This window comes from Thermothielavioides terrestris, chromosome 4, assembly GCF_000226115.1.
Source record: "Thermothielavioides terrestris NRRL 8126 chromosome 4, complete sequence".
Lineage (NCBI taxonomy): Eukaryota > Fungi > Ascomycota > Sordariomycetes > Sordariales > Chaetomiaceae > Thermothielavioides > Thermothielavioides terrestris.
In genome coordinates, this window is record NC_016460.1 from 2,060,226 (window position 1) to 2,074,300 (window position 14,075).

The 14,075-nt window shown below is 57.5% G+C and overlaps 3 protein-coding genes across 3 annotated transcripts; 1 reads left to right on the top strand and 2 right to left on the bottom strand.

Moving 5' to 3' along the window:
- Positions 1 to 925: 925 nt before the first annotated feature.
- On the bottom strand, positions 926 to 3,807 carry THITE_2151343 (uncharacterized protein; the record flags this gene model as incomplete). Its single annotated transcript, XM_003655406.1, has 3 exons — positions 926 to 1,957; positions 2,022 to 2,394; positions 3,407 to 3,807. 3 exons carry the CDS (start codon positions 3,805 to 3,807, stop codon positions 1,238 to 1,240), a joined length of 1,494 nt encoding a protein of 497 aa, XP_003655454.1. The 3' UTR covers positions 926 to 1,237.
- Positions 3,808 to 7,594: 3,787 nt separating this feature from the next.
- Positions 7,595 to 9,387, bottom strand: THITE_2119153 (uncharacterized protein). Its single transcript, XM_003655407.1, has 3 exons — positions 8,940 to 9,387; positions 7,837 to 8,874; positions 7,595 to 7,775 (listed from the first exon to the last, which is right to left on the bottom strand). Exons 1-3 carry the CDS (start codon positions 9,237 to 9,239, stop codon positions 7,692 to 7,694), a joined length of 1,422 nt encoding a protein of 473 aa, XP_003655455.1. The 5' UTR covers positions 9,240 to 9,387; the 3' UTR covers positions 7,595 to 7,691.
- Positions 9,388 to 9,772: 385 nt separating this feature from the next.
- On the top strand, positions 9,773 to 13,707 carry THITE_2119156 (uncharacterized protein). The gene is made up of 3 exons (XM_003655408.1): positions 9,773 to 9,794; positions 9,863 to 12,992; positions 13,109 to 13,707. The coding sequence occupies exons 2-3, from the start codon at positions 10,319 to 10,321 to the stop codon at positions 13,489 to 13,491; spliced, it is 3,057 nt and encodes a 1,018-aa protein (XP_003655456.1). The 5' UTR covers positions 9,773 to 9,794; positions 9,863 to 10,318; the 3' UTR covers positions 13,492 to 13,707.
- The last annotated feature ends 368 nt before the right edge of the window (positions 13,708 to 14,075 follow it).

Below are 14,075 nucleotides of genomic sequence, written 5' to 3' on the forward strand. Positions count from 1 at the left end.
ACAGGGAGAGGTTGCACTGCCCTTCCCAAAGCCTGTTTCATAAGTTCGACTAATCGGTGAGGAGAGAAACAAGCATCCTAACAGCAAGATTGGGTGGACGTTAAAGAGGTCCCGCCAAGACTAATTTCGGCCAATTGTCGGCAATGTTTTTACACCGTCAGTACGTCGCCAAGATCGCCACGGGGTTTGCACTATCGCCAAGGGTTCCAGCCCCCGCTAGTTAGGATTTGGGTTAAGGTTAGGATGCGGGCTATAGTTAGGGTACGGGTTATAGTTAGGGTGCGGGTTATCCTCGTTTTCTTTTTTTTCGATTTGGTTGAGGTATCGTAAAGTTGTTGTTGTTACGAGTCTTTGCGATTTTACATTGTTGATGTTCGAAGTCGTGACAGCCCCGCTTACCCTTGGCGACTTGTAATTACTTGTACGCGGCAGTCTCCGAAATTAGTCTTGGCGGGACCTCTTTAACGACGACCCAAGATTGGCATATATCGATACAGTTCAATCCCTGTTTGTTTGTTAGTTTAGTTCTTGCCCCCACTTTTTAACAGGGGCCTACAGCCAACAAAACTCGGCCTTTTTGCCTACCTCTTCCTCATCACTCTCCAGAATCCAAGTTCGACTGAAGCACGTTTAATATAGATGAAGCAGCGTATTGAACGCCATTTTCCTACTTGACTAACTGGTCAGATACCGAAGGAAGCTATATTGTATACAGAGGCGATAGTGCCCTCTGACTTCCTGTTGCGGTTGGTCTATTTCGTGCCAAGACAGCTAGGTAGGTACCTGTAATTTAGAGCCTTGTCGTGATCCACTATAAGTACCACGCTAACGAACAAACAAGGGGTCGACTGTACAGCTACGCAAATGATATTGAGCGAGGCAACCTCCTGATGCGCCGCCATCCCAAAAATTGTACCTTGAACGTCTAAGCACATCGCTGAAAAACTATCACCGACCCTCCGTTGTGCAAATACACAAAAGACAACTAACCTTGACTCCCGTCCGAACCTGTCCCAGCAACCGCATGAATATCCCTCTATGACCGAGAACCGGAATAGGGCCTTCCCCGGACGACCACGTCATAACCGTGTTGGAGGAGGTGGAATGGGACATGGTGTGGGCACCACCAATGCAACTCCGAGCCCCGTCATGCGCCCCTAACGCCATGGGACCCTCCCTTCCGGGAAAGAAACAGACCACACGATACCGCACCTAGACAGCATTCATCAAGATCGGCCTATGATCGGGACGCGTTCTCCACCGCCTTCTCTGGAGACTCATCATCGTCATCTTCGTCCTCGCCAAGCACTTTCGCCTGGCCTGACTTAAGCAGGGCAGCAGCTTCACCCACTTCCATAGCATGGAGGCGCTCTTTCCGCTCTCTCTCAAGCCCGGTCTCTTGCCGCGCTCCCGCTGCAACCTCTTGTCCTGAGACAACCTCGACCTCGAATTCGTCTTCCTCGTCGCCGCTTTCCTCGTCTCCGCTCTCGGCAGGAAGCGGCATCGGCGGCGGAGACAGGGAGGCGGCCCTGTCCGGAGCAGCCGACGCAACCGGCGACGGCGAGGGTCGGCGGCGCCTCGAGTCGGAGGGATTATAGGGCTTGATGGTGGGGTCGAATCGAGCTGGCAGCCCGATGGCTGCGGCAACCCGGTGCGCTTCTTCGTCCGCGGATATCGACTTCTCAAACTCGTACACGCTGCTGGTTTCGCTGTCGGCCTCGTGTTTCCCCGAGTTATACGCAAGCATGGCGGCGTAGCATTGCCGCGACGGATCCTGCGAGCGCTTTTCTTTCTTCTTGAGACGCTTGTCGTCCGGCCGAACTACCACGACCGGAATTGGGCTGTACTGAAGGCAGTATTTCGAAAATGAGTTTCGCGTGTTCACCAGACCCTGGATCCCACCCAATGACCGTCCTTTGGTGCCGACAACAAGCATCGAAGGGTTGTAGATACCGAGCTGCCGGGCATCAGCGTTAGTGTTTTGCGCCGCTCAAAGCCGCCGCTTGCCAGGGGACACCTACCAGCTGCTGAAAGGTGTCGTGCAGCTTCCCAACCGAGTACTCCAGGACGATGCTGATGGCCTTGTTCAGCTCGTTTTTCGCCTGTATCGCCACCAGGAGCTTCTTCGCCTCCTCCTGGTAATTCTTGTCCGGCCGCAGCGGGCTCTCCAGCACTCTTACGCAGACCACCTCGTCGCCATCGTCCACCATGTTGTTCAGCAGCCAAACCAACGCATAATCGGAATAGGTGTGTTCATCCACGCCAATCATAAAAGTGCGCGACCTTCGTGACGGGTGGTAACCTTGGTGTCTGGCTTGTAGGGTAAACGAGGAAGGGTTGTTCTTGGTTGCCTCCCCGACGGGGAGGTTGTCGAACCCAACGTGTTGCCGAAACCTAGGCAAATGGGGACTCGCCGTTAGCATGGCCATGGCTCGAAACCGACTGACGTGGCGACGAGTTTGAATTCCAAAGCAAACCCCGGGAAGAAGGAAGACGGAAAGCTAATATCGAGAGCTGGTGCAACGAGAGATGGTGCGTCGCGTGATCAGTGCGGTATTTCTGAGAGTGGGAAGCTTTCCCCAGATCGGCAGCCTGCCGAGGAACCAAGCCGGATCTTGACGGTGGGAAGATGAACGCGGGGAAAAGCGTGCGGGATGCACACGTGTGTCGGCTGCTCGCGGTCTCGCCCTCCAGCACCCGACCCTAGTTGGTAGAAGATGGGCAGAAGCATGCAAGGACACCCTTATGTCGCCCCAACTACCCACAATCTACCCACAATGGGTCTGGGGGCTGGCAGCATGACAGGGTCCAGCGAGGGCAAGCGGCATGGTGGGGTTGCGGGGTCGAGGGCCGGAGCTAGTGGAATGCCATGCCCACGTTCCATGATGCAGGTTGTTATCGGGCGAGGCGAATCGCGATTGACAACCTTCTTGCCTCGGAGGTGGCATGGCATGCTCTCGTATTCCTCAACACGGAAATAAGAGATCTCGGCCCAGGGGATAGGTCCCTAGGGGTCTGAGCTCCTCGCGTGCGTCGATCTAGCGAGTGCGGGGAAGCCGCTTCTGTCCCCGAAATATGCAGCAGCAAACGTGCAGCAACCAGGTGTGACGCATAGAAAACCATCGAATTAACCGAGCTCATGGGGCATTTCCAACTTCCTCCGAAGCTCGAGCCCAGGCAGCTTGGCACTTGCTTCGCAGACCTGTGGGATCCAGCATCGCAGTGAGACAGGGAACGGCAAGCACGCACGAATGTTTCGTTGGAAGGATAGCGCGCACCTGGCCAAAAGGGATCGACGAGCAGCAGCACCACTAGGTCTGCCCCGTGGGACGCGGCGGAGAAGGATTCAAGTGCACACAACGCCAAAGTAGGGAAGACGGCAGAAGGACGAAACCACCAGACTCACCTCACTGGCGACGGCGACGATGCCCGCAATCGCCGGTTGTCTGTCTTTCGAGGGTGGCCCTGCGGCAGCGACGGGTCGCGTGGCGGTCGGAAGGTGACGGACGCGCCGGAGTTCCTAGGTCCGGGAGAAGGGCGAGGACCGCTGTCAGCAGAGGACTGCCGCGAGATGTCGGCCTGGCACTCCTCCGAGATGGACGTCAGGGTGGTCGTGCTCGACGCTGTCGCAAACGGCGGGGACGCTCCATCGAGTCTCCGATCCCCATTGACGTCAGGCTCGGCCGAGAAGTAGTCGGCAGACTGCGGCGGCACGATGGTGCCCGGCGACACGTCTGAGTCGGGACTCCTGACGGGCGCAGGCGATGAAGTCAATCGGGCCGCATCGTCGCTGTCGTTCTTGGCCATCGTCGGGGAGACGGTGTTTCGGTTGGCTGTCGCGTCTGCAGGAACTAATACGCCCGTGCTCCTTCGGCCTCACGGGGAGGCCAGCAGAGGCTATCCCGCGGAAACTCGCATCGAGCTCGAAGAATTATGACGCGGTCGCAAAGGGATGGCGTCGCGGCGCCAGGTTGTGGTGCTGCAAGCGGGCGATGTTCTGTTGGACAGACGCTCGAAGTGTAACAGGGTGAATCGCCGCGTCAGCCAACAACGGCCAAGGAGACAATGAACCGGGGCTGCAGAGCAGCACAAAGGTTGCAGGCGTCGGTGGTTGCTAAAGTGTGACGTCTCACTTTTCCGATAGCGTTTAAAATTTGATGTAATAAGCGATACGAAGAGCTGTGCAAACAACGCTCTCTCCCGGCCTGATTGATCTTTTCCTGAATACCTAACGGAGGGAGGGAGCTTGTGATGGATGCCGGAAGGAGCTTCCCGCGGGGCGGCGTCAGGCAGAAGCTCAGCTCTTGGGGGCCAGCTGGAGCTCAACGTTTCCTTGCTGCACAGAAAGAGCAAAAGGGAAAAACCTTGAATAGAAGACAGAACTGTTGGCCAAGGCGCAGGCTACGAAGCAACCGAGGACTGGGCCAGATCAGCGGGTGTTGGGGATAATAAGCCGAAGCTTGGCTGGCTGGGCGCTCCAGTGGTGAGTGGTGTCACTGGTGAGAGATCAGCGAGTTAACGTTATCGCGGCTCGAGCTCCCGGCCACATCCTCTTGCATATTTTTCTCCCGCCTAGGTGGTCTTGGCAAGCGGGCGGATGCAACCTCTTCGACCCTTTCAAGTTTCCCTCACCCTTGCAATATGTAAGTTACACTAAGGTAGGTAGAAACACGCAGGGCCGACGAGACCACAGGTGCGGTATTCCGTAACATTACAGTACACCCCTGGTTTGTTTGTTAGTCTGGTACTTATGGTGGATCACGACAGGGGCTCTAAATCACAGGTACCTTCCTAGCCGTCTTGGCACGAAATAAACCAACGGCAAGAGGAAGTTAGAGGGCACCGTAGCCTCTAAGTGCATTATAGCTTCCTTTGATATCTGACCAGTTAGCTAAGTAAAAATGGCGTTTAATACACTGCTTTATCGATATTAAACGTGCTTTAGTCGAACTTGGATTCTAGAGAGTGATGAGGAACAGGTGGGCAAAAAGGCTGAGTTTGGTTGGCTGTCGGCCCCTGTCAAAAAGTGGGGGCAAAAACCAAACTAACAAACAAACCAGGAGTGTCCTGTAGTTGGCTCAACTCGCCAATTTACTACGCGTTAAAAATGCCGCCCCGCATAATTGACATCCCCTTGTGTCCAGTTCTTCCCTCCGTTAATGAGACCACTTCTCTGCGTTAGGTAGGTAGTGTAGTAGCAGGGTCTTCCCGTCTGCCCCATGTTCGTGGGCCTTCCGTTAGCATGTGAAGCGACGGACAGCGGCTCGGGCCTCTCTCCCTGGCGCCGGGGGGTTGCGACCCGCGCATGGCGGACAGTGTCAATGTTCCGTCCACTAGGTGCGTACCAGACGATCAGGATAATCGTGACGGTCCAGACCCTCAAGCATGGGTGACGCTGTGATCCCTAGTTAACTGGGGTACACGGTGTGTCCAACGGGGATGCGGATGGGTTTGGAGGTAAGTGTCCGGATAGTTGTCCCGACAACGTCGCCCTTTTTACAGTCCACGATAGGACGCGGATTTTCACCTTCCACCTGTCCAGAGGGACACGAGACAGCGAGACACGACGGTATTGCAGGTCAAGCTTCAGAACGTGAGGGCCACTGCAACCCCATGTGCGGGTAATTGCCGCGGCGACCACCACACACACTACAGGAGGAGCGGCATACTTTCACGACTCGTAGTCCTTTGGCGGTTTGGTTTTTTGTTACGCACCATCCGGAAACGCGTCCCGCAAACTCTTCGCCAACACCACCTCGTCTCGACTGTGTAGTCCATTATGCGCCATAGGTATAGCACAACATCTGTAGGTCCACCGTTCCAGTGGCGACAGGTTTCGGCTCCGGCTGGCTCGCCAAGAGTGGGATGCTGACCGGCCAGTAGGGTACCGCTGGCCAACGCATCCTCCCCCGAGAAACCCAAGGCGCTGAAAGGAGGGGGCCGAACGAACAAGGCGGTCACCGAGACGATCGGGAATAAAATTAGAAAAGTGCTTGGTGAGGCAAACCTGTCTCGCACACACCAAAGCCAAGTTGTCGAGAGGGAGGTGGGGGTGTTGGCATTTGTGTTGCGTTTAACTCTGCTGGCCGGGGAGCAACTCAATGTTATACCGGGACAGTAGCACAGCAGGGTAAGGTAGATCCTCAGTGTGCCACGGACAAGGTACCCATCTGTCCGTCCTTCGCTGGCCGCCGTGCAGAAGATTCGATGAGGCCATCACATTACCGAGACACATGGCGCAGGCCATTGGAGATCTGGAACTTCAGCCGAGCCCACTCAGATAGAGGAGATCCCATGTCAGCCGCCGCGGCGGATGTGAGCAGCAATCCCGCTTCTGGTGTAGTTGTGCCACCCCAGCGGCAGGGCAACCCCCACCCACTCGCAGTCCATCCTTCCCGGGGCGTCACCCACCTAAGACCTCGCATCATCTCCCTACCGGTGTATCACAGCATATGGAACTGCTGCCTTTCTGTGCTACCAACATTACCTTACCTACCATAGGTCCCTCCACGACGCAGTAATCATGCACTTCCATTGCAGACCACGCAGCAGCCGCAGCAGCATGCAGCACCCCACCAGCACACCCCCTCCCCCAGCAAGCGTTGCGTCTGACTTGCGTTCACCGGGTTCCAGTGCATCCCACAACCTTCTCTTTGCGGCAGTCCCGCCGCAACCCGAACCCCAGCCAAGCCCAGCCAAACGCAGCATGTGGGCAGGAGTTGTCGAGCGACTGGTTTCCAGCTGGTCGGTCGGTTCGGAGGCCTCCAGTCTCAATCTGGACAACCTGGAACTCCTTCCCGCCCCCCTCTCCCCCAACTTTCCCCCGGAGTGAGCGCGCCCAGCCCCGGGGAACCAGGCGTTGATATCCCGAGAGCGGAGACAAACGGGATCCGCTGGCGGCACCTCCCCGTAACTCATATCAAATTTTCGCGTTGCCGCTCGCTGATGCAACTGCTGGGTACACTACACTGAGAGTCTTCAAGTGCCGAAACCGGCAATACTTGAGTACATTTGCTCTACTACGCACGTCAGGTATCGTGGGTTGCACGCAGGGCGCAGATCGCAGCGGCACGCTGTGAAAAATTTCGAGACCTCCTATCACTTCCGCGGACGGCGCCGGAAGCTGTGCTTCCTTCGGCGGCAGCTATCGATGGCGTCATCTTCAGCATTGCAGAGGAGAGAGGAGGCCGGGTTCTGAATTGGAGCGGGAGAAATCATGAATATTTGGCCGTGTGCGCCTTCCGAGCGGCCTTCCGAGCGGCCGCACCCTTCCCGCAACCGCCATTCGCCCTTATCTTTCCCGCCCGGACCTTTTGTCATATCCCTACCAGCCCGGGACTTGAATCCGGCGTTGTCCCGGAGATGCTCAGCCCTGCTCTCCCCATTCCTGTTCGAGTTCGCTATCCGCCCCGACCTGTCTGTCAAGATCCGCACCGTATCTGTGATAGTACTCTTACCAGCCAGCTTGCTCACCGCCTCCTCGTGGGTTCCTCGATAAGTATCCGTCCGACGCCTGCCGTGCAATGCAGCTGAAGATCTGTGTAGCTCCCAATATTTCAACTCCAAGATTACACAGATGACTAAGAGGTTCTTGGCAAGCCAGGGGAGAAGCGAGCTTCTCCCGCCCCAGTTTCTTGGGTGCCGCCAGTCTTGACTCCCGCCCGTTCCCATCGCAAAAGAAGCCATCACGTTCATGCGTACGTGCGAGACAGGTTGCGGAGATACCAGTCGACCAGCTTGCGGCCCATCTTAGCTTCCGAGATGTGGATCAGATCCTGGAGAAAAAGTCAGCATGGTTGAACCAGCCAAGTGAAAGAGCGTCCGGGCTAAACTTACGCCCTGTAGCGCATAGTCGAGGTCGCTGATGTTGACAAGCTCGCCCTCCAAGAGCCCGTTGTCGGTCCAGCGCAGCTGCTTGGTCCGCTGCTTGTTGACGAGCAGCCACGAGCGCAGCTCCTCGGGCTTGACGTCGAGGAAGCCAGCCAGCTTCTTCAGGTCCATGGTGGTGTACAGCCGCAGGTACGACTTGACGGTCGGGCTCCACATGTTGGTCTTGACTTCCTCCATGAAGATGGACAGGTGGTGATCGATGGGGTCGACGTTGGCCTCGGGCCTGTCAAAGTCCGGCGGTACCGGCGAGATGAACTTGGGGCAGGCCAGCCTGAAGAGCTCCTCGAAAATGGGCAGCGATTCCGGGCCGCCACGCTGCAGCTTAAGCAGCTGGTCGCCGTACTTCTCGCGCAGGGCGGTGTGGATGGTGTCATCCAGCCGGGTGGGGTGGAAGGCGACGCAGAGGGCGATCAGAGCGAGCATCTGGTCGTTCTTCTTGCTGATCGAGTCGTACTGCGTGTTCTTCTGGAAGTTCTTGGTCCGCGAGACGTAAATCAGGATGTGGCTGAACATGCGAATGGCGTCGGCGTAGCGGCGCATCATCATGTAGGAGAAGCCCACATAGTAGTAGGTGGTGAAGTGGGCCGCCATGACACGCGCGAACATGGCCTTCTTGTTCAGCTCAATGTCGTCGAGCGTCTTCAGCGCGAGGCTGAAGTCTCCGAGGAGGCAGTGGACGCGGAGCAGGCCGATGATGGAGAAGTACCCCAGCATGCGGTAGAGGTTCTTGGAGCCGTAGGGCCCGGCCACAGCGGCGGGGTCCTCGTTGCGCCGCATGGCCGTGAGCTGCTCGGTGATCTGCGACTTCTGGATCAGGGAGTAGAGCACGTTGAGCACGCTGTAGCAGCCCCACGTGTTCGGGTTGTCGCGCAGGATCTGGGCCTCCTCCTCGTTGTTGCCTTGCCTGGCAATCCTCGCCCGGTATGATGAGAAAGTGTTGAATTGGTAGATGAATTCGTCAATCACATCCCAGGCCCAGTAGTACTGAGTGCATCACACAAGAGTCAGAACACGACGGCGACCACGCGGCAGAGGGTACATGAACTGACCGATGGCGGCTCGAGGTCAACGGGCCCGTCCGAGTTGAGGATGTAGTGGAAGAGCGCACAGTAGTTGTCGTAGCTCTGGAACTTGGTCTCGAGGGTCGCCTGGAAGTCCAGCGGCTGGGCAGCCTGGACCAGTCGCGCCTGGATCTCGTCGGCTTGCTGGGCGAGGGAGATCTGGTCGAGTTCATCCATGCCGCCGCCATACTGCACCTGCTCCTTGTAGTCGGCGACGAGGGCCTCCTCCTCGACGTCGCTGTCGTCTTCGAGGGCGCGGACAGGCGCCATGCCGTTCTCGTAACTCATCTTGTCGATCGCTCCGGGCAGTACAGCGTCAATGAGCCTGTTGGGATGAGGGCGGCGGGAGAGCAAGTGGTCGTTGATGGCGAGTCTCCTCTGTCACGGCCGTCGCAGACTCCCGAAATGTTCTTTGCTCGGTGGGGCTAGATTTTTTGTGGTCGAGGGGCTCGGCGGGCCGGGGCGGTGAATTACGGAATAATTTTCAAAACCCGCAGCGGCAGCGTTCGGTTTAGGGTTTGAACATCCGGTACCTGGTACCGTGTAACAGACTGACATGCACTGACAAGCTGCATATCCGTACCGGCGTCTCAACCCCAGCATATGGACCTAGGTACATTGGGGTCAGAATTCAAGGAAATACCTGGTAAGCATTAAGATGGTTTGCAGTTGTTATTGACATAGGTAAAGAGGCCTGCCTCCTTTACATCACATGAAAGTATCGATGGACTGCATGTTTCTTGCTTAAGCATTCCTGGGATATTCTTGTATCCGATTGCAGGGCAACAGGCGAGTTTGCCCCTCCATGGAAAACATCCCACCTTCCTAGGCAGTCATTGAGCTGTTAGTCAGGCCGAAAGCTTGCCCCGCCATCACCGTGATTCTTGCCCCTTACCCCCTAACAAACACAGAGTGAGACCTTTCAGCAACACTCTCACAACTTTCATGACTTTTACGGGGCGGCCGTCAACAGAAAACAAATCAATATGCCCGTTGTCAGTCCGGAGAAGCTGGCGAAGCTCCAGCAGAACCCCGACGACGTGCGAAATGCAGGTTTCTTTCGTTTCTTCTTCCCTGCCCAAACTCGTGCAAGATGGAACAAAAACTGACCATGGTGTCTCTCACGCAGATATGTATTCTAGCCCATGTTGTAAGGAACTGCCCTCCCGGTGTTGGCCTCTCGCTTCTGGGCTACCACTGCCGCTGCTGTGCTGTGAAACGCAACTCACCTCTCTTTGCTCCAGGATCACGGCAAAACATCGCTGACTGACGCCCTCCTTGCCACAAATGGCATCATCTCCCCCAAACTGGCTGGCAAGATCCGCTACCTGGACTCCCGGCCAGATGAGCAGCTCAGGGGCATCACCATGGAGTCGTCTGCCATCTCCCTCTACTTCTCGATGCTACGGCGATCGAGTCCGGAGGCGGCTCCCGAATCAAAGGAGTACCTGATCAACCTCATTGACTCTCCCGGCCACATCGACTTCAGCAGCGAGGTGTCCACGGCGTCCCGCCTATGTGACGGCGCCGTCGTCCTGGTCGACGCCGTGGAGGGAGTGTGCAGCCAGACAGTCACCGTGCTGCGCCAGACTTGGACCGAGAAGCTCAAGACGCTGCTCGTCATCAACAAAATTGACCGCCTCATCACAGAGTTGAAGATGACGCCCGGTGAGGCATATATCCACCTCAGCAAGCTCCTAGAGCAGGTCAACGCCGTGCTCGGGAGCTTCTTCCAGGGCGAGCGGATGGAGGAAGATCTCAACTGGCGCGAGCGGATGGAGGCTCGCGTCGCTGCTTCAGCGTCCAAGGGATCTAAGCTCTCGGACATGCAGCCCGACTCTGGAGAGCTGCAGTTCGAGGAGAGGGACGATGAGGAGCTCTATTTTGCCCCGGAAAAGAATAACGTCATCTTCGGCAGCGCCATTGACGGCTGGGCCTTCACCGTGAGGCAGTTCGCCGGCCTGTACGAGAAGAAATTGGGCATCAAACGCAGTCTTTTGGAGAAGGTCTTGTGGGGGAACTTCTACTTGGATCCCAAGACGAAAAAGGTGCTGGGTCCCAAGCACTTAAAGGGCAGGCCCCTGAAGCCCCTCTTTGTCCAGCTAGTGCTTGAACAGATATGGGCCGTCTACCAGGCGACCGTCGGCGGAGACAGCGGTAGGGGGGACGCCGGCCTCCTCGAGAAAATCACCAAGTCCCTCAACATCACTATCCCTCCTCATGTTCTCCGCTCGCGAGATCCAAAACTGTTGCTCACCACCGTTTTTTCTTCTTGGTTGCCAGTCTCGGTGGCTTTGCTCGTCTCTGTGGTGGAATCTCTCCCGTCGCCGAGGGCCGCGCAGGCCGAGCGCTTCCCGCTCCTACTAGAGGATGTTCCCGGTGCAGAGCACATCGATCCAAAGGTCAAGGATGCCGTGGTCTCGTTCAAAAAGGCAGCGTCGGACCCCGTGGTCGCCTACGTGAGCAAGATGGTGTCCGTCAAGGAAAGCGACTTGCCCGAGAACAAGCGGCGTGGACCCATGAGCGGCGTCGAGGCGCGGGAGTTGGCTCGGAAAAAGCGTGCGGAAGCTGCCCGCGCGCAAGGCAATCTGGCCGATGGCGACGACGTGGACGCCTTGTCGGCAGCCTTTTCCGACGCTACCATAGAGCAGGATGTGCCCGTGGACGACGAGAAGCAGATCGAGCCGGAGCATCTAATTGGCTTTGCGCGCATCTACTCTGGCACCTTGTCTGTCGGGGACGAGATCTACGTCCTTCCGCCCAAGTTTTCGCCAGCACACCCCCTGGCTGAACCCGTGCCGAAGAAGGTCAAGGTGACGGCGCTCTACATGTTGATGGGCCGTAATCTGGAGGCTCTCAACTCGGTCCCTGCTGGTGTGGTCTTTGGCATTCGCGGGCTCGAAGACAGCGGGATTCTCAAGTCGGGTACGCTCTGCAGCCAACTAGAAGGGGCCATCAACCTGGCCGGCATTGGCAATCTCCAGGGCCGGCCCATCGTCCGCGTGGCTCTGGAGCCGGTCAACCCTGCCGACCTGGATAAGATGATCAAAGGTCTTCATCTTCTCGTCCACAGCGACCCCTGTGCCGAGTATGAGCATTTCTCTAGCGGCGAGCACGTCCTCCTGACTGCGGGTGAATTGCACCTCGAGCGCTGCCTAACAGACCTGCGCGAGCGGTTTGCGGGCTGTGAAATCCAGGCTGGTGCGCCCATTGTACCATACCGGGAAACCATCGTCCGTGCCGAGGAGATGCGTCCTCCTGCCAACAAGGAGCTTGGCCGTGGCGTAGTAGTCGGCGTGACGAGCTCTAAACAGGTGACCATCACCCTGCGGGTGCGGCCAATGCCCCGAGAAGTCACCGATTTCTTAGTAAAGAACTCGGCGGGCGTCAAGAGGCTGTACTCTGACCTCAAGGCTGCGGAAGAGGGCGAAGGGGGATCACCTTCCCCTCAGCCCACCGCAGAAAAGGGCACTTCGCAAGACGACTCTGCCGAAGCGGACGACGAAGTCTCCGCGGCTCACAAAGCCTTATCTCCCGAAGAACTTGGCAAACAGCTCCAGTCCCGTTTCGACACCGAAAAGGACCGCCTCGACAGTTGGAAAGGCATCGTCGACCGCATTGTATCCTTCGGTCCGCGCCGGACCGGCCCCAATCTTCTCATCGATGCTACTAAAGAACAGTTCTTCCCCAAAGCCTTCGCGCCATACCCCAACTCCTCCGTCACCCCCGACAACCGCCCCTCGGCCCAGGAGGCCCTCAACCCGCACCACTTCTCCGACAAGATTACTTACGGCTTCCAGCTCGCGACACACCACGGCCCGTTGTGTCACGAGCCCGTGCAGGGCATAGCCGTCTTCATCGAGGACGTCTCCGTCACGCCCGCCACGGCGGCGGACGAAGAGGCCGCCTCGGCGCCCGAGCGCCTTGGCCGTCTCACCGGCGAGGTGATCAAGACGGTCCAGCAGTCCATCCACAAAGCCTTCCTCGACTGGTCACCCCGGCTTATGCTCGCCATGTACTCCTGCGAGATCCAAGCCTCCAGTACGTTTTCCCCACCCCCTTTTCCTTCCCCCCTTCCCAACACCCCTCCCTCCACCCACCTAATGCAAAGACCAATGCACAAAACCAAAACTAACCCAACCCACCCCCACACACAGCCGAAGTCCTCGGCCGGGTCTACGACGTGCTCACCCGCCGGCGCGGCCGCGTGCAGGCGGAGGCGATGAACGAGGGCACGCCCTTCTTCACGATCCAGTCGGTGCTGCCGGTGGCCGAGTCGTTCGGCTTCGCGGACGAGATGCGCAAGCGGACGTCGGGCGCGGCGCAGCCGCAGCTGATCTTCGCCGGCTTCGAGGTGCTCGACGAGGACCCCTTCTGGACGCCCTTCACGGAGGACGACCTGGAGGACCTGGGCGAGTTCGGCGACCGCGAGAACGTGGCGAAGCGCTACATGGACGGCGTGCGCCGGCGCAAGGGCCTGCTGGTCGAGGGCCGCCACGTGGCGACGGACGCGCAGAAGCAGAAGACGTTGAAGCGGTGATTTTATTTATCAGGCACCCTGGGCGGGTTAAGAGAGGTGTGGATGGCTGAATGAATGAGAATGAGAGGGGTGTGCCTGTTTGTGAAATATGAAAGAATGCTGTGAACTGATGTTTGGATGCACAAGCCAACCTCGACAGCAACGGCGGCGAAAGTGGTAGACAGCTGACAAGCAGAGTTCTCAAAGGCATATATCACATAAAACGAAGCAGCGTCCCCCTCTACCCCGTCTGTAAAATGCATCCTAATTCCTTTTGCTATCCCTTGTCTAAGCTGAATAGAGAGACCTGCTCCAGCCCGCCCCGAGCCACCCCAGCTCCCACCATCAAATCCCGCCTGCGAAGCATGCCACACAGCCTAGGCGCATAGGGAATGCCGCAATCGTCCGGGAAAGAGAGGTTGGGAGGTGCTTAGCAGGCAACGTTGCATGGGATGACCAAAAAAGAAACACCCAGAGGATCGACCGAAAGCTGGATCCGCCGGTGCGAGGAGAAAGTTCGTCCCCCCAATTCGTCCCCTCCACCCATATCTATCTTCGTACTCGGCCCCTCCTCCAAGGGACGAACATTGCCCATATCAAACAGA

Excerpts from the sequence above, each read along its gene's own strand:
- THITE_2119156 (XM_003655408.1), top strand. The coding sequence starts at position 10,319 with ATGGAGTCGTCTGCCATCTCCCTCTACTTCTCGATGCTACGGCGATCG. Across the intron at positions 12,993-13,108 it reads CTGCGAGATCCAAGCCTCCA|CCGAAGTCCTCGGCCGGGTC; the intron begins GTACGTTTTCCC and ends CCCCACACACAG.
- THITE_2119153 (XM_003655407.1), bottom strand. The coding sequence starts at position 9,239 with ATGAGTTACGAGAACGGCATGGCGCCTGTCCGCGCCCTCGAAGACGAC. Across the intron at positions 8,875-8,939 it reads TTGACCTCGAGCCGCCATCG|TACTACTGGGCCTGGGATGT; the intron begins GTCAGTTCATGT and ends TGATGCACTCAG. Across the intron at positions 7,776-7,836 it reads TCGACTATGCGCTACAGGGC|GATCTGATCCACATCTCGGA; the intron begins GTAAGTTTAGCC and ends CTTTTTCTCCAG.